At 43.1% G+C, this 27,081-nt stretch overlaps 1 protein-coding gene across 3 annotated transcripts in view; it reads right to left on the bottom strand.

Annotated features, from left to right (window-relative positions):
- The window catches only part of LOC115459808 (transient receptor potential cation channel subfamily M member 7-like), a 214,101-nt gene that overhangs the window by 135,889 nt on the left and 51,131 nt on the right, over window positions 1–27,081 (bottom strand). For all 3 annotated transcript variants that reach the window (XM_030189591.1, XM_030189592.1, XM_030189593.1), the window contains 7 exons: window positions 26,894–26,966; window positions 26,378–26,478; window positions 25,110–25,244; window positions 22,637–22,690; window positions 21,175–21,306; window positions 6,911–7,045; window positions 6,144–6,424 (listed from right to left, as the gene is read on the bottom strand). In XM_030189591.1, coding sequence (XP_030045451.1) covers window positions 6,144–6,424; window positions 6,911–7,045; window positions 21,175–21,306; window positions 22,637–22,690; window positions 25,110–25,244; window positions 26,378–26,478; window positions 26,894–26,966 — 911 coding nt within the window. The remainder of the gene's footprint in view (window positions 1–6,143; window positions 6,425–6,910; window positions 7,046–21,174; window positions 21,307–22,636; window positions 22,691–25,109; window positions 25,245–26,377; window positions 26,479–26,893; window positions 26,967–27,081) is intronic.

Raw genomic sequence — 27,081 nt, 5'->3', positions numbered from 1 at the left:
CTTTTTCTGAAGTCCACCGCACTGGGTGCCCAATTGGTGTCCTTGCATGTCAGGGGGGCCAGTGCACTACAAATGTTGGCTCCTCCCACGACCAAATGCCTTGGATGTCGCCGGGTTTGAGATGGCCGGCAGTTTTTTCCATTATCGCTGAAAAACAAAACCGGCGACCTCAACCCCGGCGAACTCTGACATTTGGCCGGGCTAAACCGTATTATCGAAAAAAAGATGGCCGGCCATCTTTTTCGATAATACGGTTCCAGCCAGCTGTTGCACCGCCACCAAAATAGATCGCCAGCGATCTATTTCACCGGCGACGTTCGATTATGCCCCTCCACGTGTCATCTGCGAATTTAATTACCTCGCTAGTTACTCCCATCTTGAGGTCTTTTATAAATATGTTAAAAAGCAGCAGTCCCAGCATAGTCCCCTGAGGGATCCCACTAACTACCCTTCTCCATCGAGAATAATGACCATTCAACCCTACTCTCTGCTTCCTATCTTTTAACCAGCTCTTAATCCATAATAATACACTGCCTCCAATCCCATGACTCTCCAGTTTCCTTTGGAGTCTTTCATGAGACACTTTGTCAAATGCCTTCTGAAAATCTAGATATACAATATCAACTGGCTCCACTTTGTCCACGTGTTTGTTCACCCCCTCAAAAAAATGCAGTAGATTTGTGAGGCAAGACTTCCCTTCACTAAATCCGTGCTGACTTTGTCTCAGTAGCCCATGCTTTCGTATGTGCTCTGTAAAGACAGAAGTAAGTACCAATGGAACAGTACTTGCGTGGTTCAGATCCTATCTATCAGACAGGCAGTACCTTATTGCCACCATGACCACTGGCCTGTGGGGTCTCGCTGCACCTCATGACTGGAATAGACTTCCTGAGCCTGTACGTCTAGCCCCCATCTTTAGCCGTTTTCATGTCCAAACTCAAAACCCACCTCTTTACCACTGCTTTTGACTCCTAACTCACTTGCCCTGTCCTTTATCCTCACCTCTTTATTCCCTTACCTTTAATTGTTCTGTCTGTATTTCCTTACCCTTAATTGTTCTGTCTGTTTACCTGTCTTATCTAGATCTTAAGCTCTTTGACCAGGGACTGTCTTTTGTGTATGGTGTACAGCGCTGCGTATGCCTTGTAGCGCTATAGAAATGATAAGTAGTAGTAGGGTACCACAAGGATCGATACAGTCATCCATTCTGTTCAACATCTACCTCAAGCCACTAGCCAAGCTGATTTGGTCAACACGGATGAAGTGCAGCTACTCATACCCATTGAACCTGACTTACCTACAGTCTTGAATAGACTGATTACCAGTCTAACATCAATTCAAGAATGGGCTAAACACAACAAACTTTGCCTGAACCCAAGTAAAACTGAGCTTCTCTGGGCCCCAATCACAAGTGGATATATACCTGACATCAAAATCTCTTTTGGGAAGTACGAGCTCCCCCTCAAATCACAAGTTAGGAACCTTGGAATACAGTTAGATTCAACAGTTACTCTGATTCCCAAAATCCAAGCAACCTTCAAGAGCTGCTTCTACTATTTGTGACAACCACGCTGCCTCTCTCCTTACATCGAGAAGGAAAGTCTTATCCCAGTTGGATTACTGTAATGCACTCTACAATAGTCTGATTACAAATGGTCTGAGCCACCTCCAATTGATTCAGAATGCTGCAGCAAGACTCATAGAAGGTTGCATAAGACATGACCATATCACACCATTTTAAACTTCATTGAATACCAGTATAATACAGGGCTAAATTTAAAATGCCCTTAAAGGAAATGGCCCCGAGCACTTGAAGAAGAGGATGACCCTCTACACACCTCCAAGGATACTAAAGTCCTGCCAAGGGGTAGCTTACCTCATGTGCAACTTTCTTTAAGTACATAAGTATTGCCATACTGGGACAGACCAAAGGTCCATCAAGCCCCACATCATGTTTCCAACAGTGGCCAAGCCAGGTCACAAGTACCTGGCAAGATCCCCAAAAAGTACATTTTATGCTGCTTATCCTAATGGTCTATGGACTTTTCCATCAGCAAGTTATCCAAACCTTTTTTAAACCCCAGAAAGCTAAATGCTTTTACTACATTCTCTGGCAACGAATTCCAGAGTTTAATTACATGTTGAGTGAAGAAACATTTTCTCCGAATACTACTTTGCTGCTTCATTGCGTGCACCCTAGTCCTAGTATTTTTGGAAAGAGTAAACAAATGATTCACGTCTACCCGCTCCACTCCATTATTTTATAGACCTCTATCATGTCTCCCCTCAGCTGCATTTCTCCAAGCTGAAAAGCCTTAGCCACTTTAGCCTTTCCTCATAGGGAAGTCATCTCATCCCCTTTATCATTTTCGTCGCCCTTCTCTGTACCTTTTCTAATTCCACTATATCTTTTTTGAGATGAGGTGACCAGAATTGAACACAATATTCGAGGTGCAGTCGCACCATGGAGCGATAAAAAGGCATTATAATGTCCTCATTTTTGTTTTCCATTCCTTTCCTAATAATGCCTAATATTCTATTTGCTTTCTTAGCTGCCGTCGCTGCAGAGGGTTTCAACATATCATCAACAACAATGCCCAGATCCCTTTCCCAGTCATTGACTCTTAATATGGAATCTTGCATTACGTAGCTATAATTTGGGTTCTTTTTTCCCACATGCATCACTTTGCACTTGCTCACATTAAACATCATCTGCCATTTAGATGCCCAGTCTCCCAGTCTTGTAAGGTCCTCTTGTAATTTTTCACAATCCTCTTGCGATTTAACAACTTTGAATAACTTTGTGTCGTCAGCAAATTGAATTACCTCACTAGGTACTCCCATTTCTAGATTACTTATAAATATGTTAAAAAGCAGCAGTCCCAGCACAGACCCCTGGGGAACCCCATTATCTACCCTTCTCCACTGAGAATACTGACCATTTAACCCTACTCTCTGTTTTCTATTTTTTTAACCAGTTTTTAATCCACAATAGGATGCTACCTCCTATCCCATGACTCTCCAATTTCCTCTGGAGTCTTTCATGAGGTACAGTGGTGGAAATAAGTATTTGATCCCTTGCTGATTTTGTAAGTTTGCCCACTGACAAAGACATGAGCAGCCCATAATTGAAGGGTAGGTTATTGGTAACAGTGAGAGATAGCACATCACAAATTAAATCCGGAAAATCACATTGTGGAAAGTATATGAATTTATTTGCATTCTGCAGAGGGAAATAAGTATTTGATCCCCCACCAACCAGTAAGAGATCTGGCCCCTACAGACCAGGTAGATGCTCCAAATCAACTCGTTACCTGCATGACAGACAGCTGTCGGCAATGGTCACCTGTATGAAAGACACCTGTCCACAGACTCAGTGAATCAGTCAGACTCTAACCTCTACAAAATGGCCAAGAGCAAGGAGCTGTCTAAGGATGTCAGGGACAAGATCATACACCTGCACAAGGCTGGAATGGGCTACAAAACCATCAGTAAGACGCTGGGCGAGAAGGAGACAACTGTTGGTGCCATAGTAAGAAAATGGAAGAAGTATAAAATGACTGTCAATCGACAAAGATCTGGGGCTCCACGCAAAATCTCACCTCGTGCGGTATCCTTGATCATGAGGAAGGTTAGAAATCAGCCTACAACTACAAGGGGGGAACTTGTCAATGATCTCAAGGCAGCTGGGACCACTGTCACCACGAAAACCATTGGTAACACATTACGACATAACGGATTGCAATCCTGCAGTGCCCGCAAGGTCCCCCTGCTCCGGAAGGCACATGTGACGGCCCGTCTGAAGTTTGCCAGTGAACACCTGGATGATGCCGAGAGTGATTGGGAGAAGGTGCTGTGGTCAGATGAGACAAAAATTGAGCTCTTTGGCATGAACTCAACTCGCCGTGTTTGGAGGAAGAGAAATGCTGCCTATGACCCAAAGAACACCGTCCCCACTGTCAAGCATGGAGGTGGAAATGTTATGTTTTGGGGGTGTTTCTCTGCTAAAGGCACAGGACTACTTCACCGCATCAATGGGAGAATGGATGGGGCCATGTACCGTACAATTCTGAGTGACAACCTCCTTCCCTCCGCCAGGGCCTTAAAAATGGGTCGTGGCTGGGTCTTCCAGCATGACAACGACCCAAAACATACAGCCAAGGCAACAAAGGAGTGGCTCAGGAAGAAGCACATTAGGGTCATGGAGTGGCCTAGCCAGTCACCAGACCTTAATCCCATTGAAAACTTATGGAGGGAGCTGAAGCTGCGAGTTGCCAAGCGACAGCCCAGAACTCTTAATGATTTAGAGATGATCTGCAAAGAGGAGTGGACCAAAATTCCTCCTGACATGTGTGCAAACCTCATCATCAACTACAGAAGACGTCTGACCGCTGTGCTTGCCAACAAGGGTTTTGCCACCAAGTATTAGGTCTTGTTTGCCAGAGGGATTAAATACTTATTTCCCTCTGCAGAATGCAAATAAATTCATATACTTTCCACAATGTGATTTTCCGGATTTAATTTGTGATGTGCTATCTCTCACTGTTACCAATAACCTACCCTTCAATTATGGGCTGCTCATGTCTTTGTCAGTGGGCAAACTTACAAAATCAGCAAGGGATCAAATACTTATTTCCACCACTGTACTTTGTCAAACGCCTTTTGAAAATCCAGATACACAATATCAACCCGTCTCACCTTTATCCACATATTTGTTCATCCCTTCAAAGAAATGTAGTAGATTTATAAGGCAATATTTCCCTTCATTAAATCCATGTTGGATTTGTCTCATTAATCCATGCTGTTGAATATGCTCTTTAATTTTGGTCTTTATAATAGTCTCTACCATTTTGCCCGACAATGACGTCAGGCTCACCTTCCTTTATGCGATCTGTGTGTAGGTATTTCTGGGGGTGTAGTTTGTACAGAGTGGATACCAGGCCAGCCTGAACACTAAGCAGACTTGGTGTCTGCCTAGGGCACCACCAGTTGGAGGTGGCAACAATACCTCAGAAGTCAGCAGCCAAGCCATGCCAAACAAGAGTCAGTGCAGCTGGCATGGGGTATTGAGAACCTGTGCAACTCAGGGACACCACATCCCACCCCCTCCATAACAGGAAGTTAGTAGGGAGTAGAATGTAACATGTCTTGACTTTCACCGTAGACCTAAGAAATGCTGTATCAGCAAGAGAGTGCTAAGAGGAATGAGATGCTGAACGCATGGGGGTACAGGGGGAGAGGAGGAGGGTGTGCTAAATATCTTGGGGAGGAGCTATGGAAGGGGAGATACTGAACACCTCAAGGGAGTAGGGAAGGGGAAATTCTGGACACCTTGGGGGGGATAGGGAAAGGGAGATGCTGGATACTCAAGAGGGTAGGAAAGGGGATATGGTGGACACCTCAAGGAAGTAGGGAAAGGAAAAATCTGGACACCTCGGTGTGCGGGGAGGGGTGTAGGAAATCACAGATGCTGGACACCTCAGAAGGGGAGGACAGGGCATGAAGGGGAGATGCTGGACACTGCAAGGGAATGCTGAGCATGAGGGGAGAGGGCCTTAAGCTGCCCCTGGGGGTACAGAGTTGAAGATCCACCTAGGATATCAGTTACCTTTGGATCAGTCCTGATGTGCATATATTATAAAGTATATGCACAGGTTTACATCTTCAGACTGGAATATCTGTGTCAGCATTTGTGTGCTATTAGAGCTAAATCTGGGAGCCTATGGTATAAAGGCATGTACGTGCCTAATATTGCATTTATAAAACAGGTTTAAAATATGCACCTTTTTCGGTCTTCTGCCATGGATATCCTATATAAAACCACCCTCAGTCTGCCTAAAAGTAGGTATACCAAAAAGGAGTTTTATAAGAGCCCTCCTTGCTCATCCCTTATAATTGAGCACACTTAGCTCAAAGCGTAAAGACCACATATATCTCATTCTACATAATATGCCATGTTAATTCAAATACATAATGCACTCAATGGAATGCTTTCACTAAAATTTATCAGTTCATGAACTGACTTTAGAGGCATGAAAATGTATCTTTTTTGTTACTTCAAAACATGAAAGAATAGGGAAGGGCATTAGTAACTACTGCAGATTGTTACCACAGCTTGAGAAACTGACAAATATTTAGTTTACTTGGAATAGTTCTTCAGCTCTTCCGATGCGTCATCAATGACTTCGCTCTCTTTTGCTTCAGAAGCCATGGAGCGATTCAGCTTGCAAGCAACCAAAGCTTTGGCCATGGACTCTTCTCCATGCTGCCAAAAGAAAAGAGCCATCTTCTGCCTCTTCACTAACACAGCCCAGACCAAGAGCTCATTAAAAGGGTATGGGAAGAGCCTTGATTCCGAGTTGTTGATGTCTACGATTTCTTCTTTGCTTCTTTTTTTCCTCACTTCTTCTGTACCGCCACCCATCTTTCATAAGAGAGGAGAGAAAGTTATGTTTGAATCCTTTCACCTTGCAAATTCATCTTTTATCAGTCTTTCACTACACATAAAACACGCATCATCCTATTTTTAAACATGAATATTGACGGACACAGTATATTAGAAAATCATTATTTTGGAAAGGTAGCCCCATACTGTTTTACAAGAGAAACACTGCCAGAATTGGTCAAAAGAAAAACAGAATAAGGAATGTCAAAATTGGGTGGACAATGGCTGCATAACTAGGCAGTTACTCTGGTAAATTTCCCAGTTTGAAAATTTCTCTCCCTCAGCAACAAAATCCAGCTGACAAGTTCAAGGCAGCTAGATTTTATAAATGGTAAAAGGGCAAGGCCAGGACAGGAGAGAGAAAGCCCACGAGTACATTTGTTCCCTGCATGGAAAGATGCAACTTTCAAAACAGACCCCTTCTGCAATTTAATAGCACCATTGATTAGTACTGTAAACAGGTACCTTAGGTCTGCAGGGTTGTGCAGTTTGGATGAATTGACTATGACGTATTTTTTCCTCTTTCTCTGCCTTGGTAACATGGGATTTATGTTCTTCACAGTCATGAGTAATATTAGTACAGAACTTTCTTCTAGACTTCTGGAAATTTAAAAACCAAGGGGTTATTTTTTTGTTTTTGTGGAAGTGATTTTTGTTATGCTGCATTATGTATTGTATATTTATAGAACATTTTCAGGTATAACTAAAGAAAATGTAAGTCATGTTAAATACTCTGGAGAAATAGAATACTGACTTAAGCAAAAACTGTAGTTTCTGCTTGCATGCAAATATTCACAAGACCATCCTCCTGTTCTAGCTAAACAATTGGAGACACATTTTGCGGAAAAGCCTTAACAGACTTGCGTGCAAAGTTTGAGAAACTCAGACCCAGCAGGCACACAAGTTATGACCTGCAATTTACTGGAGCACACTGCTGAAAAATGCATAATACTTGACACAAAACAAAGGGCCCTGTTTACTAAGCCACACTGTAGGCGCGCTAGCATTTTTAGCGTGTGCTAAAATGAGTACGCGCTAATGCTAGAGACACCCATAGGAATGTATGGGTGTCTCTAGTGTTAGCATGCACTAAATTTACCAGGTAATCTCGGCTCGTATGTAGGTATGACCTGCTTCTTAGTGAGTTCCTGATGGGCCACAGCAGAATTATTATTTATTGTTGTATGTTGTTGCTTATTATTATGATCTGGACGTTCTATTTTCACTATTTTAGTATATGTAACCATTTTGATGGTCTGACCCTAAGAGGATAATCAAATAAATATAACCTTGAACCTATATCTCATTTTCTGTTTACACTCTGATTCCAAGGGGTCCTTTTACTAAGCTGCAGTTAAGGTGGCCTTTGTGCCCCCATTATGCAGGTTTTTCCTGCATTCTAAGGTCATTCTTCCCACAGCCAAAAAATGGACGATTTCCTAATTTTTCCATTAATGGCCACGCACTATAGTTGCTGTTAGCATGTGGCACTTACCAACACCTGTTTTGTAGGTGGTAAAGGCTCATGTGCTAATCCTCCGCTAATCAGTTAACACACATTATTGTAACTCTGCTAACCGATTAGATCAGCAATGCCCACTCTCTGCCCCAGACACGCCCTCTTCACGATAAAATAAAAAATATGTTATGATTGTGGTCAGAACCCCTCTCAAACTTACCTCTTTCCTGGGGGTCAGCTTCTTAGCTGGCTTCTGTTTCTTTTCTCTGTCCTTTCTGAGCTGGCTCTGTCTCTCTGTGCCGGCTGCTGCCAGCATGGGGCTAATTGTCTCACTTCACTGCAGCTATGGGTGTAGTCTGAGTTGCTCTAACTCTCTTTGGGTGTACTGGCTTCAAGTGTTTCACGGTGTTGCATTGGTGTGGGTTGGGCCTCTATGGGTTTCAGTGTGCTCTCTGGGTCAGTGTGCTGTTGCCTGGGTCTAGGGAGCAGTGTTGCCAGGTGGGCGGTTTTTTGGGCTTCTTTTTTTTCTTTTCCGCGGTTTTTCGGGCGGTTTTTTCGGCCGCGGGGGGCGGGGTTAGTGACGTTTTGGGCGGGGTTAGTGACGTGTTGGGCGGGGCCAGTGATGGGGGAGGCGGGGCCGGTGATGGCGGGGGCGGGGTTGATGACGGCGGGGGCGAGGGTGATGACGCGGGGGTGGGGGTGTCAGGGTCGGGGTTTGAGTTTGGGCGGGTTTTGGGCTGGATTTGGGCTCGTTTGGGTGGGAAAAAAATTTTCCACCTGGCAACACTGCTAGGGAGTGTGACATCATCAGGGAGGGCCTTGATAAGGAAGTGGTGTTCTTTCCTTCACAGCCTTCGCAATGTTTGCTTCTGGCTACTTGCTTTAGGTCCAGGTTAGTTTAGTGCAGTCAGTGTGCACTTGTGACTTGTGTGTTTGACTTCCCTGTTTTTCCCTTTGGCTCCTCTGCTTTCCCTTTTGCTACAGTGTGTAGCACTGCTGTTAGTGCAGTGCTGGAGTTTGGTGCTGGGAGCACCCTTGTTAGTAAGTGTTTAGGAAGCACCTTTTGTTGTTTGGGTATTTGGCTTTCCTGCCTGTTTCCTTGTGTCTTCCCCGCTTTTCCTCGTGACCTGTGTTTAGCTGCTGTAGCTTGGTGCTTAGGAAGCACCGGGGTGAGAACCCGTGTTTAGCTGCTGCAGCTTGGTGCTTACTAGGAAGCACCAGTGTTAGGTCTGGCATTTGTCTTCCCTTCCTTTTCCCTTGTGGTTTCCCTGCACTTCTGTTAGTGTAGGGCGTAGGGGCACCCCTGTTAGTTTCTGTTAGGAGCACTGCTGTTAGTGGAGGGCTTAGGAGCTTTTCTGTTGGTGCTGGCTTAGGAACACTTTTGGTCAGTTTAGGAGTTAGGCGCACTTCTGCTACAGTCTGTTCTAGTCCTGGTCCCTGTGTCGTCCAGTAAGTCCTGCTGGCTACTCAAACCCAGGAGCTCAACTCCTGGGGGGCTTAGTAGCTAAGTGCAGGTGAAGCTGTGTGGACCAGTCCGGTGTGCTCCAGTCCAGTGTTCCAGTCCGGGGTTCCAGTCCTGTGTCCTCCAGTCCGGGAAATTCCAGTCCCGTGTTCCAGTCTGTGTGTTCCGGCTCGCTGGGCGGTGCCTGCAGTCCCTGCCGGTGTCGGTGTGCTTGCCCAGCGTTGGTTGGTGGGTTTTGCCTGCTGCTGTCGCTCCTCGTCAGCAGCCCAAGGGCTCACGTTTGCTCCAGATCCCGGCCCCGCGGGCTCTGAACCTGAGAACCTGACAAACTATTTTTTAGCGTGTGGTTTGTGTGCATAAATTTGGCATTTACTGCAGGACATCTGGGTGTGTCCCACAGTGCACCATTTTAAGCTGTGGTAAGCGCTCACTAGCAGCTTAGTAAAAGGACCCCCAAATGCATGCAAATATCTACATTTCTTTATAAAATGCATGCTATAATCTGAATGGTATTGCATGTGTAGCAATTATAATAAAATATTAGTCTATGATGTTTATTTTAGAAACATTATTCATGTTTTACACATCCATAAACTGGCTCTTAGACATTCACAGTGCACGAGTGTCTAAACCCTGATTTAGGAAGCTGGGATATGAATGTCTAAAACTTAATAACATCCATTTGAAAAGGGACCAAGGCAGGCCCACTTCCACCAAGAGGCAATTCCACACAGCCACCACCCACTCCTTGAAAAGTACTTCCTTAGATTACTACTGAGCCTATAATCTCTTAACGTCATCCTATGTCCCCTCATTCCTGAGTTTTCCTTCATTTGAAAGAAGCTCACCTCCTTTATATTAATACCACAAGGGTATTTAAATGTCTCTATCATATCCCCTCTCTCTCCTGCCTTTCTTCTTCAGGGACGTAGCCAGACACCTAATTTTGGGTGGGCCTGGGACCAAAATGGGTGGGCAGAAGAATCCTGCCCCATCCCACAGGTGATTTGGTCTCTCCTTCTCTCACCTGGATGCCATATGGTCTCTCAAACATCCCCTCCCCCCCCCCCCCCCTCGCATACCTTTTAAATAGCAGATTTTCATTGTCAGTGAGCAGCAACTAATACACACTACTCATGTTGCCCCCACAACCTTCCCACTGATGCAACTTCCTGCTCCCACATAGGTGGGAATACATCAGAGGGAAGGCTGTGGGGCCCGAAGCAAGCAGTATGAATCAGTCACTGCTTGCTGCGGGCGAAGATCTGCTATTTACAAGATATATGCAGGAGGGAGAATTGTTGGGAGTTTCAGTTGGTGGGGCTTGGGAATCCCTGCCAGCCACATCATAGGTGTGCTACTACTGGGTGGGCCTGGACCCTAAGTGGGTGGGCTTGGGCCCACCCGGGCCCACCCTTGGCTACGCCACTGCTTCTAATATATATATATTGAAAGCCTTAAGTCTGTCACTATACGCTTTGTGACAGAGACCACTGGCCAATTTTGTAGCCACCCTCTGGACCGACTCCATCCTGTTTATATTTTTTTATAGATGTGGTCTCCAGAATTGCACACAGTATTCTAAATAGGACCTCACCAGAGACTTATACAAAGGCACTATAACCATAGTAACATAGTAAATGATGGCAGATAAAGACTTATACGGTCCATCCAGTCTGCCCAACAAGATAAACTCTTCTGCTGGCCATTCCTCTCACTATACACCCGAGCATCCTTCTGGCTTTGACCGTCGCTTTTTCTACCTGTTTGGCCACCTTGAGATCATCCGACACAATCATCCCCAAGTCACCCTCTTCTTTCGTACACAGAAGTACTTCACCCCCTACACTATACTGTTCCCTTGGGGTTTTGCAACCTAAATGCATGACCCTGCATTTTTTAGCATTAAATCTCAGTTGCCAATCAATGGACCATTCTTACAGTTTCGCCAGATCTCACCACATGCTAGCCACACCCTCCAGGGTGTCAGCCCTATTACAGAGTTTGGTATCAACCGTGAAGAGACAAGCTTTACTAGACAGTCCTTCCGCAAAATCACTCACAAAGATGTTAAAAAGAGCCAGCCCAAGGACTGATCCCTGCAGTACACCACTGATAATGTCCTTTTCCTCAGAGCAGACTCCATTTACCACTACCCTCTGTCTCCTTCCACTTAACCAGCTTGTAACCCAGGTAGTCACTTTAGGACCCATCTCAAGGGCACTCAGTTTATTTATCAGTCATTTATGAGGAACTGTCAAAGACTTTGCTAAAATCCAAGTACACCACATCTAGAGCCCCTCCTATATCCAACCGTTTGGTCACCCAGTCAAAAAAATCAATCAGATTAGTATGGCAAGACCTGCCTCTAGTGAAACCATGCTGCCTCGGGTCCTGCAGTCCATTCAATTCTAGAAACCTCACAATCCTCCTCTTTAGAAGTGTTTCCATTAGTTTACTCACACCACTGAAGTCAGACTAACAGGTCTGTAATTCCCAACCTTCTCATTACTTCCACTCATGTGCAGAGGGATCACATTCACCCTTCTCCAGTCCTCCGGGACCACTCCGGACTCTAAGGAAGCATTGACGAGGTCAAACAATGCAGAAGCCAAAACTTCCCAGAGTTCTTTGAGCACCCTCAAATGTATCCCATCAGGCCCCATAGCTTTGTCTGTTCTTAGTTTAGCTAGCTCCTCACGAACAGAGTTTTCTGAAAATCGATCCTGGTGTACCAAACATCCATTTCCATTAGCAATTCTTAGAGAAAGGTAGATGATGAGTTTGGGGGTGGTAAGTACAAAGAATAGAAATTGGTGACTACAGAGTGCATGAGTAACAGGCAGAGAATAGGAGATTGAGAAAAGAAAGGGGAGAGAGAGTAAGACAGGTACAATAGGGCTGGGGAGGAATGAGAGTGAGAGCTGGAAAGCTGGTAAGTAGATAAGAGGTGAACAGAGGGTGTATTAAAAGCAAGAAGCCAGCAAAAGAATCGGTTGGACTGCTAGATGACCGAGGGGTAAAAGGGGCAAACGGGGAAGACAAAGCCATAGCAGAGAGATTAAATAAATTCTTTGTTTCAGTCTTCACCGAAGAAGATTTGGGAGAGATACCAGTGCCAGAAATGGTATTCAAAGCTGACAAGTTGGAGAAACTGAATGAAATCTCTATAAACCTGGCGGATGTAATGGGGCAATTTGACAAATTGACAAATCTCCTGGACCAGATGGTATTCATCCCAGAGTACTGATAGAATTGAAAAATGAACTTGCAGAACTATTGTTAGTAATATGTAATTTATCTTTAAAATCGAGCATGGCACGGGAAGATTGGAGGGTGGCCAATGTAACGCCGATTTCTAAAAAAGGTTCCAGACAAGATCCGGGAAATTATAGACCGGTGAGCCTGATGTTGGTGCTGGGCAAAATGGTAGAGACTATTGTAAAGAACAAAATTACAGAGCATATTCAAAAGCATGGATTAATGAAATAAAGCCAACATGTATTTAGTGAAGGGAAATCTTGCCGCACCAATCTATTATATTTCTTTGAAAGGGTGAACAAGCATGTGGATAAGGTGAGCCAGTCGATATTGTGTATCAAGATATTCAAAAGGCGTTTCACAAAGTACCTCATGAAAGACTCCAGAGGAAATTGGAGAGTCATGAGATAGGAGGTAGTGTCCTATTGTGGATTAAAAACTGGTTAAAAGATAGAAAACAGAGTAGGGTTAAATGGTCAGTATTCTCAATGGAGAAGTGTAGATAGTGGGGTTCCCCAGAGGTCTGTGCTGGGACTGCTGCTTTTTAACATATTTGTAAATGATCTAGAGATGGGAGTAACTAGTGAGGTAATTAAATTTGCTGATGACACAAAGTTATTCAAAGTTGTTAAATCGCAAGAGGATTGTGAAAAATTACATGAGGACCTTACAAGACTGGGATACTGGGCATCTAAATGACAGATGACGTTTAATGTGAGCAAATGAAAGTGATGCATGTGGGAAAGAGGGGCCCGAATTATAGGTACGTAATGCAAGGTTCCACGTTAGGAGTCACCGATCAGGAAAGGGATCTAGGCATCGTCGTTGATGATACATTGAAACTCTCTGCTCAGCGTGTGGCAACGGCTAAGAAAGAAAATAGAATGTTAGGCATTATTAGGAAAGGAATGGAAAACAAAAATGAGGACGTTATAATGCCCTTGTATCGCTCCATGGTGTGACCACACCTCGAATATTGTGTTCAATTCTGGTCTCAACATCTCAAAAAAGATACAGTGGAATTAGAAAAGGTACAGAGAAGGGCGACGAAAATGATAAAGGGGATGGGACGACTTCCCTATGAGGAAAGGCTAAAGTGGCTAGGGCTCTTCAGCATGAAGAAAAGACAACTGAGGGGAGATATGATAGAGGTCTATAAAATATGGGTGGAAAGGGTGGACGTGAATCACTTGCTTACTCTTTCCAAAAATACTAGGACTAGAGGTCACGCAATGAAGCTACAAACTGGTAAATTTTAAATGAATCGGAGACAATGTTTCTTCACTCAACATGTAATTAAACGCTGGAATTCATTGCAAAAGAATGTAGTAAAAGCAGTTAACTTGGCGGGTTTAAGAAAGGTTTGGATGGCTTCCTAAAGGAAAAGTCCATAGACCTGTTGATAATCCATTGCTTATTTCTGGGATGAGCAGCATAAAATGTATTGTACTTTTTTGGGATCTTGCCAGGTACTTCTGACCTGGATTGGCCACTGTTGGAAACAGGATGCTGGGCTTGATGGACCTTCGGTGTGCCCACTATAGCAATACTTATGTATTTAAAGACAGAGAGATTGAGGGACAAAACCTGAGTGTGAAAGTAGAGAAGATAAAAATAGAGAAAAAAGTTGAAAAGAAAGATCAATGTCAGACAGATGTAGAGACAGAAGGTAAAGACTAGACATGAAACAAGACATGGAAAGGAGACCCTGAGAAAAGAACTCAGGAGTGCAAACAAGAGACTAGAACTAACCTAGTTAGAAAAATAAAATGTTTGAGAATTGGAATGTATCAGATAGGGGAAAATATGTACCTGTTCTACTTCTGTATTTTGCACAATACCCTTGGACTGGCTCCTACTGTTTGGAAGCACACCTTGGTGCATCCCCTTCTCAAGAAACCTCACTTAGACCCTTCTGTTCCCTCTCATTTCCGATCAATTTCTCATCTTCCTTTCTTTTCTAAGATCCTTGAAAAAGTAGTCTCCTCCAACTTGACTCTTTTCTTGAACCCCTTTCAGTCAGGATTTTGCTGTCACCATAGCACTGAAACCAGTGGTGTGCTGGTAAATTTTTAACAACAGGCTCTCTCCCTGGTCCACCTCTGTGCCCCCCCCCCCCCCGTCCACCTCTGCACCCCCCCCCCAAAAAAAAAAAAATAATTTTGCAGAGCTGACTATACCTGGAGAGAGAGCATACTATCAAACAACCCTTACATCCAAATTTACCTTCTTTTAATGTAAAAAAAAAAAATCCTTTATCCTCCATCTTTTAAGACACTGCCTACCTGCTGGATAGTGATGGCACAAGGAAAGCAAGTTTGGTCCAGTGAAGACTAACTTAAAATAACCTGGCTGTTCCTTAGATGGGCACTAGTATTACCATATTAAAAATGTGACCATACCATGACTCTGCGGTTATGCTCCACTAATAAGTTAAAAGATTAACTGGATTTCTTGAAAGGATTATATAAACTTAGGATGCAGGACTAGGGACACACACATACATGTATTTAGTCAATATCATAATTCTTCATAAACAGCCACAAAACAACCTTTTAGGGTGGATAGTGTTCACAATGAGCTCCTTTTATTATCGACCAGATAGAGATAAGAGTTTTCAGTTTTGGCACAGTATAATTTATCACAAGAACAAAACATAAGAAAACCAATGGGCCGCATTAGGGGCTTATGGCCCATTTATGTTTAAACAAAAGAAATCTACATGAAACAAAATATTTATATCATATGGGAAGCTTTCAAATAAATTAAAAAGCTGTCCAATAAGTTAAAAAAAAAACAACTTTTGACGTCTATCTTTTAAGGTACTACTCCTATCCAATTGAAACAGCTTTATAGACTTGTTGCAGATGGACAAATAATAAAGAACAACAACGTGGATGCAGCATTGCAGCAGCTCATAGTTTGCTTGCTTTGGTTTGCGTGTACACTAAAGGAGATGACAGCTGTGTGGGGTAGTGAAAACAGAGATTAAACAAATTGGTTTCCTTGCTTATCGTGGAGTAGATAGGTGGCTCATCACTTCAAACCTCTTGGTCCCAACGGTGTCCTTTGCCTGCCGCGTCCTGCCTACACGGAAACAGCAAGTTGAATAAGAGTAGGCGGGACGTGGCAGCAGAAGGACCCCGATGCCGGCATCCTGTCCTAACCACTGCCTGCAGGTACAGTAACGGTCCAGTCCTGCGGCGGCGGCGGGGAGGGGGGAAGAGGTTGAAGGAGGGAAGCAGGGAGAGGGAGCGGATGCGGGAGGAAAGAAAAGTGAAAGTTCAACGCATGGGGCAGTGGGAAGGGCAGCAGCAGGGGAGAGAGAATTAGGAATTCAGATGGTGCAAGTGTTTGGGGGGGGGGGGCAGGGGACAATGCAATTTGTGAAAAAAAAAAAGCCTTCAAGTCCCTGCTGACAGCACAACAACCAGCTCACAAAATAGTTCAAAAATCAACAACCGGCTCTCCAGAGCCGGTGCAAGCCAGCTCCAGCACACCACTGACTGAAACTTTTTTTGTAGCACTCAAGGACTCTTGCCCAGATGCACTAAGATCCCCATTAAGAATCCATCCATATTTTCAAATCGGTAAAAATTACCGATTTGGAAATACAGATGGATTCCCAAAGATGATTGCATGCAAATTAGCTGTTCGCTGCTTTTGCAAACAGGGTTCATTTGCATGCAATGAGTGGAAACCAGTCAGCCAGCTGAGCATGTGCAGAGCAGTCAATCGCTAAGTGTGGTTTCTATGCGCATGCCACAGACAGCTTTCATACACACAGACAAGCTGCGTGTATGAAAAAAGCATTTTTTTTTTGTTTCCCGCTCGAGCGCCTGAATGCTGGTGCCTGCTGCTGGCCCATGGCCTATCAGGAGAAAGTGATATGGACAGCCGCCACCTTTCAAAACATTTGGCTGTTTGTTGGAGTTTCCTGTGCTTCTGCCGAACTTTTTCCTGCTGAGCCCATGCAAATCTCATCCACCCCCGTGTCCTCTCGTCCCATTGCAGTAGTGACTAGGACCCCGCTTTCTTTCCAGTACCTTCAGGGCTTGTGGAGGCTATGTTTTTTTTCTCTTTAGAGTTTTGTTATGCTGAATTCCTGAAGGATTCATTGAAGGTTTTGTTTCTTACTGTGACTCAGCTGGGGTTAAAGGCATTTTTTTTCAGTGCTTGTCTGCAGTAGGCGGGTTGAGGACGTGAATAAAAAAAAAGAAGAGCTGCTCTGCGAGGATCCAGATGATTCTGATGGTCTGAAATTCTTCCCTTCACCCCTTCCCTCCACTGTTCAGCTGTCATTCTAGGCAGTACCGACAGCTCCTGACCACCCGTTAAAATTTCAACGGTAAAGGTAGGGGCTGCTTCTTGCATCGGGTCAGAAAACGGCTGTGCATTGCCTTACATGCACATTTGTATAGTAATTAGCTCATTGTAATAGCTTTGTATTCCATTTTCGTTAGGTGCTACAGTGATAGGAAAAGAGCTCGGAGAACCCTTTTGTACATGTCTCGTTTTACTCCTTGCTCGCTAAACCGGCTAGAATTGGTATAAAAACCACGTTGCTGGCTCATTAGGTTTTGTGAATCTGGGCCTCTGTCCACTCCGCTATAGATTAGCATCTCTCTGTCATTGTTGTTTCTTTTGACCTTTTCTCAGCATTCAATATTGTTGATCACTCCCTTTTGCTTTTATGTCTTCATTCTTTTGGTCTATGTGACACTGTTCTTTCTTGGTTCTCTGATTACCTCTCCAGTCATACTTTTCAGTTTTTTCACAACAACTTACTGTCCGCGATTTACCCAGTTCACTCCGGTGTACCCAAGGCTCCATTCTTGCCCCCACCCTTTTTAATATCTTTCTCTCCCCCTTGTTCACCCTCATTCAGGAACAAGGTTGCACACTGTTTAGCTTCACAGATGATATTCAAATTCTTTGTTGTGTCTCAGACCCCACTACTGCCTTGTCTATCCTCAATAATTGTTTGGTCCATGTCTCCTCTTGCTTAAGGAGAATCATCTCTTCCTTAACACCTCCAAGTGTGAGGCATGTCCCTCAGCCTCCCCCACCCCCTTACACACACACACACACACTTGATGGCCATTCTCTCCCTTTCCGTGAATCTGTAAAGATTTGTTTTTTGACTCTCTTTCAAGCTTCAGATTGACTCTGTGGTCCATTTCTCCTTCTTTGCTCTGCACCGCATTCGCCCTCTGCACTTACTCCTCAACCCCTCACTTGTTCGTACTCATCTTTTGTCTCCTGTTATCTCACGTATTGACTACTGCAACTCTCTCTATGCTGGCCTTCCACTTTACTCTCTTAAATGCCTTCAGACAATTTAATCCACTGCTGTCAAGGTCCTGCACTCTGCTCACCATTTCGATCACGTTACCCCTCTTCTTCGCTCAGAACATTAGCTCCCACATTAAGTTCAAGTTACTCCGTTTGTTCTTTAAGTCACATCTTCCTTCAGGATCAGCATATTTTGTTTCCCACCTCACCCCTTACATTCCTTCACGGTCCTTGCGTTCCTCCTCTGGCAAACTACTCTCTCTTCCTTCCTTTCATTTGTCCATTTCCTGTGAGTCCAGTTTCAGTTATATAGGCCCATTTCTTTGGAACTCATTGCCACCACACATCCGTTTAGAACCCTCATTCCCTACATTTAAGTCACTGCTCAAAACTCATCTGTTCGCCGAGTCCTTTGGATCCTCTTGCTAGTTTGCTTTTCCTGTTTGTGTCTCCCCCTGACTGATTCCATTTTATGTAAACCGCGTAGTCGCCTCAATGGTTCACTTGCGGTATATCGAGTGTTGTAAATAAATAATATACACTGCAGTATTTTTCCCCCAGTATTGCACATAGAGTCCAGCTTTTTGTATTAGGTGAGGGTCTGCCTTCTTCTGTATGTGTGACTGAGGTGAAGGATTCTGCTAGCACACGTGGAGGGGCATTTTCAAAAGAATGTCCAAGTCAGGATTGGGACATCCCGCTGATAACGTAATAATATCCAAAATAAACAGCCTTTTCCCAAAAGAAAACATCCAAAATATGAATGCCAAAAACCAGGGGCAAGGACATCTGTTTGGCAGTATTTGTATGAAAATGGCCACACAGGCGTCCCTACAGAGCAGAGGGGCAGCCTAATAGTCAGTGCAGTGGACTTTAATCCAGGGCACCCAGGTTCATATTCAACTATAACTCTGTTATTTTAAATGGTGAGCCCTCCAGAGACAGAAAAATACCCACTGTACCTGACTGTGCACCACCTCAATAGCCCTCAGGCTTGCAGGTGTCTTTAATATTTAGGCATAATAGGTATATCTCTGGTATTAGAGGGCTCACAGTTTAAAGGTTTTAAAAAAAGATAGTTGAAGTAGGATTTGAACCTTGGTCCTCTGGTTTACAGGCCACTACACTGACCACTAGGCTACCTTTTGGTCCTGCTTGCTGCTATGTTCAGAATGCTGATACTACCGAATGTTGTCAGGGAGCTTAGTTTCCCTTTCCGGTGTCACTTTCAGGGGCGAGGGAGGAGGAGAGTAACCACTGGAGGATTCATTCCTTAATCCCAGAGCACTTATACCCTGAATGTGATTGGAATAGGTCCAAATAAAAACATTCTTCTTTTTAGACTTGTACATTTCTTCCTGTTTGATTATTGCTGTTGGACATCCTAAATTTGGGCCACCCTAGTCCTGCCCACAACACACCCCTTGCTGGTTGGTTGGATGCATTGCAGTGTATGGCATCCAAATTCTGCCGTTCCAAAATCACAGTTTAAACATTTTGGGCAGATGGATGTTTTTTTAAGGCATTTTGAGATGGCCATCTGCTTTGAAAATGAGCACCATAGTTTCAGTATAGGAATCTATAGCTCATTCTAGTAATATTTACAGCACTGTCTTTTCATAGTTAGGGGTGCTACAGTTTGAGTCCTGAGTGCAGGGCTGTTTTGTTAATATTGCTATGTACGTTTTGAATGATGAACTTAGTCATATCTGTTAATTTCGTTTCCTTTAGACCTGCTGCATCATCCTGTATGATTGCAGCAGATGGAGATTGCAGAGGCGGCAGCGACCTCAGGGGGCTGGGCCCTGGGGGTGGCCTTGCCCCGGGCCCAGCCCAGTCTCTCAGCGGCCCTGGGGCGGCACTGTGAAAGATCCCAGGGTTAAATGGATGCCAGCAATATTCTGAGCTGGCACCTGCATAGCTAAGCGGCCTATTGTAGGAGAGCTCAAAAGCTGTCCTAAATTAGGCTGCTTAGCTATGCAGTTGCCAGTCTTGAATATTGGGCCATATATTTATATTTATTGTTGTGTACAGTATTTTTGCAAATATATTGTGGATTTGGGTTCCATGAAGCTATACTCAGATAAAGTGAAGAGTATATGGAGCTATTTTAGTTATATTCTCTTCTCACAGACATAAATATATTTTTTACAATTAACTTGAATATCGGGCCAGCAGCCGCATAATTATTTTTTAAAAAATAAAACCCTTCCAAATCTCCCTCCTGGCCTCTGTAATACCCCCTCCCCCCAAATGACCCCCCCCCCCCAATGTCTAAGTAGGCCCCTCCTGTTCCTACCTGTCTCCCTGGTGGTCCAGCAGGGGTCTTTGGGGGGCAGGAATACAAACCCCTCCCTCATAGCATTCTTTCAAAATGGCTGTGGTAACCTCTTACAGCAGTTCATGGTACTTCATGTAGTACTGCGAGCTGTTGTGAGAGGTCACAGCAGCCATTTTGAAAGGCAGCTGAGAGGGAGCAGGAGTGGGGGGCTGCACTACAAACCCCAAAGACCCCTGCTGGACCATAAGGGAGATAGGTAGACCCAGGATTTGTTCAGGGAAGAGGGGAGTGACTTAAGAAATCATTGTGGGAGGAGGGAGGGGGTCAATAGAGAGGTCAGAAGGGGGATCGGGAGGGTTTTATGCAAAATAACTCAATACCTAATGAGACAGATCTAGTAGCAGCACTCGCTACCCAGATAACTAGCGCTAACCAGGACCAGTCAGTGATTCACGCAACATTATCTGGATAAAATGGCTGTCCTAACTTACCTAGATAGTTATCTGATACCAGCACTGAATATTGACAAAACCCAGCTAACTTCCAATGGCCAACTTACGCCTGAATATACAATATCGATGTCCGAGTATGGCCTGGGACTAATTATCTGGGCATAAATTTAAATGCCACAGTGAGCATATGAAGGCACTGCTGACCATGGTGCTTAAATATCAGGGGTAAAATATGCAGAGTACTTCACCGTTGCATTATATCAAAATCTTTACACCTCAGGGAGATGTAGTTACATTTTTGCAATGCCATTTGTCTGTCTGTAATAATAAGAATTTGCCTCATTTGTATTACAAAACATTTACTCACATTAATGGCCAATGTTAGTGCACTTTAGTACATCAGCCCTAATGTGTCTAATGATGAGGAATTTTGGAGCATCTGGACTCAATATTTCTTAAGAGTGTATCCTAACCCAAACTTTTCTTCAGAATTCATTTCCAGATCCTGCTCACCCTCACCTGAATGAGATTTTTGTAAAGAATTCTAAAGCGTTTTTTGGTGTAAATGCACCTGTAGGTTCCTCCCATGAGATATTCAATGATAAGTCCCACATCAATTAGGGTGATTTTATAACCTGGTGGAGGGTTTCCCTAGAAAGAAAAATGATGGACATGAGCATAGGGAAGAAAATGTGTGGCCTTAATAAACCTGTACTAACAAGAATCCAGACACATGGGGATATAATTCTATAAAGAAAGCGCTAACCTGTACATGGCAAGTACAAGTGTAAATGACCAGGATAAGCGCATATGAATGCACATACATGTAAGTGCCAGAAATCCTGATATGCACTGATCTTGAATAGCACATAGTTTGCAGGTGGGACTTCACATAGGCGGAGTCTGGATGAAGCATGGGTAGGGCTCCACCCAGACTCCACCCATGGGAATGCCTACACAGAAAGAAGATGGCAGGCATGTAGAGGGTAAGTGCTCACACCTAGCCTAAACACATACATGCGCATACCCAGTTACACTAATATTCTATAAAGACAATAAGCACCTACTTCCTTTATAAAATAGGCTCCAATCAGGCAGCCACTAGGTTTGTAAACATAGGTGCCCCATTAAAGAATTACCTCCAGTGTATGATACTACTTCTGGGAGCAGCAAATTCAACCAATTCTGTGACAATCATAAGGACTCAAAGCTCTACCTAAATTGCAATTCATACAGACCTCTACACGATCTTCAGTCTGTTCAAAATACAGCTACTCGCTTACTTACACACACTCATAGACCTGACCATGTTTTACCTCAATTAGCTCAACATCATTGGCGTCCTATCTCATCCTCTTGTTAGCTCATAAGGTTCTCCACACTGGTGTCCTATCTCTCTGCCTTGATTACTGCCTACACCCCTCCTCATATCTTATGCTCGTCCTTAGCTTTTCGTTTCTATATTCATGCAGTCTATTGTTACCATCTTGAGTCCACACACGCCAAGCAGCTTTCTTTTATACAACTCCTATGCTCTGGAATGCTCTTCCCTTTGATCGCCAATCAGAACAGTTGTATTTCTGGTTTAGGTCATTACTCAAGGTCCATCTTTTCAGGTCGGCCTTCCCCACTTTAACCTTTAATGTGGCCTAGGGATCTGGAACCTGATTCCCCCTCCCTTTCTATTCTCTCTTTTCCTTTTAATATTTTACTTGTACACCACTCTGATTTTATTTGGGAAGGGTGGTATATCAAAACTTAAATACATTACACTAAACTATCTTTACTGTGCTGCTTCCAACATTACCACTTGGAAGTGGGGGATGGTGGGGAAGGAGGAGATGGGTTCATAAATAATTCAACAACTGTTTGCTTGTAAGCTTGATAGTTTTAATATCCAAATAGCAGCTTCATTTTAAACCAAATTAATGACATTTAAATTTCCAATTTACATGGATGTTAGATCAGGAAGGAATTTTACCTTTTTGACATCACGGAGAAGATGGAAAAGTGTTGACTTAGTTGAACATGGTTTCTTTATGGAAAATTGAAAGAGAAAAATATAATTATGATGAACAATGCAAAACTTCATCCTTTTTAGAGTTGTGCCAAGATTGAAGAATATATCATCTGTGCCAAGGCTGTACTGCAGTATAGAGATCATCTAATAGAAACATATTTCTTTCCTCGGAAGAACTCACAGTAAATGAACACTTAGATAAATTACCTATTTTTATGGATTTGAGGATTTATAATTAATTTGATGGTTTCAAGGGTTCAAAAGGCAAATTAATGAAACTTATTAAAAATCTTTTGTCTATTTGCCCCTGAACTAATAATAATAATAAAAACTTTATTTATAGTCACTGTATCTCAACAGTCTAAGCGTGGAACATAAAATACATACATACGAATTTAAATCAACAAAAATACATAATAACGATCATGAAAACAAACATAATAATAACTAATATAAACTTACATAAGGCTGTGAAAATAAAAACTTACCATCAATCCCTGCATTTGTAGCCCGATTTTTGAGTATATGTTGGTCTTCAGCAGAAAGATAACTTGTCCTCTGTCCCATCCATCATGACCACCACCACTGCATTCTCACATTTCCTTCCCCCCACTACCAACATTCCTCTGCCCCCAGATTGCTCATCCACAATATTTGCCTGTTGGTCAATTTTTCGCTTCAAGTGACTGATTTATAGTGTACATGCTCAAGAGATGGCCACTCAATTTTGTCAACACAGTTACCCTACCAATATTGTCTTCTATGCTTATACGTGTGCTCTGAACGTTGATCAACAGCTTTTATTGACACCTAAAAACAGAACTATTCTACAATGTGTATTCTACAATGATGTGGTCAGGATGATTCTCCTGAAATACTTACTCATTTTGCAGACCCATTCTAAATTTAAATACTTGTATATTTTTGCTTATAGCAGGCACGGAATTTATGAGACATGTTAGTTAATTCTGCTTTTATGTCCTCTATTTCAAGTTCATTTGAACTCTGTGGTCATCAACCTTGTGGACATTTGTCAATCTGCTCACAATTTCTGTTTAGTGATGCCTTAACTCTTAAGGATAATTTTATTCCCCATCGCCAAATATGGAAGAATGTCTTTAGCGGTAGTCTCAGAAGACTATCGCTAGGGATCATCGACCCCATTTTGGATTTCATCACCAACCCAGGCAGCAGCAGAGGAAGATTGCTGTCATCCTGGACCACTGCCCCACCAATGCTGACCCAGGGGTAAGTCCCGGGAGGCTGAAGTTGGAGAGAGGGTATGACTTTGCGGGAGGTGGAGTTTTCTGTTATGGTGGGGCTTCTGAGTAGGGATGTTGGGATTATGTGATCAAGGGTGGGGTTGGGGGGGGGACACTGCAGACAGGTTATACCACTACAGGTAGCTGTCATGTTTTGTGTTAACTCATGGCCAGGTTGATAGCGTAGAAGGTCCGCAATACTGACCAGGCATGTAACATTGTGGCTATGTGTAAACTGTGTGCCCTGTGTTCTCAATACAGAGCATATCTTCTGCATTTACTGCATAGCTTTTGCACTTCTGCATATTAACTTTTGTTTTAAAGTTGCAGTAATTGCAAAATCTAATACACATTAGTAAAATGGCCCCTTTGTTTCTGATTTTGATATTGTTTTGATATATTACAACCTGCATGGGTGGATTCTAGTTTTGGACCATAATCTGATGAATATCTGGGATAGTATTTTTTTGTATTTAGCTTGTAGGTTTTGCTGTGTATTAGGTTTTTATATTTAAATGTTTGCACATAGTTTTGAATGGTTTTATTTGATGTGATCTGCATTGGATTTAGGTTCATTTCCTTGGAAAGTGGAATATAAATATAGCCTATAGAGTCCTGTGACAGTGTATTCATCTGTAATGTTTTGGTTTTTGGATCAGTTTTCTCCTGAACTTTCGGGTTTGCAGCTCAGTTGGAACCACTAGCCTTCATTCACTAATACTGGGGGGGGGGGGGGGGGGGGGGGGGTTCTTACCATTCTGGATCCCTTTCTAACTTACTTTTAATCCAATCATCGCAGGACAGTCTTTGTCTAGGGGCCATATATCAATCCTACAATCATGAGTCCTACATCTAGTCACTTGGTGTCACCCCTGCTGGATGACAATGACTCTTCCCTTCCCTCCGCTCATCCAGAGCCTGTGAATATCACCTACACAGCATTCCCGGACTTGATCAACTGAGGGCATGAAAGACCTAAACTAATGATTCAGTGCCCTACAATGAGCCATGGTTATGGTGAGTACTTTTGCTATTTGTTTAAAATAAGCTGCTTCATTTTTACGACATTAAAGACAAATTGCAACGATTTAAAGACTAATTTACTATATCATACTGACTTTTGGAATCCTTGCCACACGCCTCTGAGGTCAAGGGTTATATCATGCACTTACCATGTTATAAAGTTCTTCCAGCCTGGGAATTGAAAGGAATTTGTGCATGCTTACTCCATTTTCAATAAGAAGTTTCACAAATGAAACCCTGTCCATGACAAGGGCATCCAACATAGCTTGCTCCAGGGATCCAACCTAAGAGCAATGTACAAAAGTCATTGTTCACAATAATTAAGACCTGAACATACTTCCTAACAACAGCAGCAGAAAATTCACTCACTTCACAGATCACATTCATCATTTATCCTCTGCAGAAAAACATGAGCACCTAAAATATTTTGTAGGTGTTTCTGTACTAATTAGTTAGCAGTTACATTAGCGTTCAATAACTGATTAGCGCAGGATTACCACGTGAGCTCTTACTGCCTACAAAATAGGTTTGGGTAAGTATAATGCAGTAAGGGACCCTTTTACTAAGGTGTGCACAAAAGTTGCCTGCGCTGGTGTAGGTGCGTGCCGGAGAACGTGGTGAAGGCGGTTAGCTTGGCAGAGTTTAAAAAGGGTTTGGACGGTTTCCTAAAGGACAAGTCCATAGGCCGCTACTAAATGGACTTGGGAAAAATCCACAATTTCGGGAATAACATGTATAGAATGTTTGTACATTTGGAATCTGCCAGGTGCCCTTGACCTGGATTGGTCACTGTCGGGGACAGGATGCTGGGCTTGATGGGCCTTTGGTCTTTTCCCAGTATGGCATAACTTATGTACTTATGTTTTGGACGCGTGCTGGTCCATTTCCTCAGTGTGCCTGGAAAAAGGTATTTTTTTTAAATGTGCCAGAAAATGGACGTGCGGCAAAATGAAAAGCAGCGCATGTCCATTTTCACCTTACTGCCATTCATTGACTTAGCAGTAAAGTCTCATACGCTAACCAGGCGGTAAGCATCCAGCGCGCATCAACTGACGACTACCGCATGTTTTGGGTGCATGCCAAGAATGGAATTACTGCCTGAGGCACGCGGTAGCCAGGCAGTAGTGCCAATTTGACAGATGCTGGACGTGAGTAGGTACCTATGCACCTTTGTAAAAGGGCCCCTAATTTTTTTTTAATGGCTGTGCACCAATGGTGAGATTAGCGCATGACCATTCATACAAAAAGTGGAAAAATGGCCATTTTACTGCTGCAGTAAAAATGGTCTTAGCACACGGGAAGAACCCACTTACAGGTGTATACTAAGGCCACTTTATACCACAGCTTAGTAAAAGGACCCCATTATGAGAATAATGTTAGGTTCTCTTTTTTCCCATTCACTGTTTACCATACGCACCAGCCATTGTTGTCCACAAATGAAAACATGCTCCTTAGCAAGATCAACTCTATTCCATGCTAATGTCAGGGCAAGCTGGTCAGATGCAGAAACATTCATTCCTGTAAATACAAAGAGAATCAGACAGGTTCTAGACCTGCTACTCAATCTTTGTGCTCTCCATAATATTGTTAAACATTTAGATTAATCGTTAGACAAGTCAAGACCAGTAGCAGTTGAAAGATGCTCATATCCTTGCTCTACTGCACCTTCTACAGTTGTTTGGAATTGGTGATCCATTTTCAGCGGCATATCCAGTGCTGAAGAAAACATTGACATGTGGCTTGCTTGCATTAGAGATGACATCTATATATTCTTCCTACTGGCTTTGCTTTAAAATGAAAAAAGAGTCCCAGAAAATGCCCATAAAATTTGACTGCCTTTTATTAAAAAAAAAAAAAAAAAACAAAGAAAAAGGAAGAAGGGCGGAAAAAAACATTATTGATCCTAAAAAAATTAAAGAAATAAATTCTTCACCTTTTAGCAGTGCTGTAAATACTGCAACATCAATGTCTTGATGGTTGTCTGACCCAACATGGAATACAGTTATCTATTCAAACAACATTACAAAATAAATTATTTAATATTTTGTTTGATTCTCTAATGAAAAACAGAACATTTGAATAAAAATATGAAAAACTCATTATGCATTCATACATTCATAT

The sequence above is a fragment of the Microcaecilia unicolor genome, chromosome 1 (assembly GCF_901765095.1).
Source record: "Microcaecilia unicolor chromosome 1, aMicUni1.1, whole genome shotgun sequence".
Taxonomy (NCBI): domain Eukaryota; kingdom Metazoa; phylum Chordata; class Amphibia; order Gymnophiona; family Siphonopidae; genus Microcaecilia; species Microcaecilia unicolor.
This window is presented reverse-complemented; position numbering and strand designations above follow the sequence as displayed.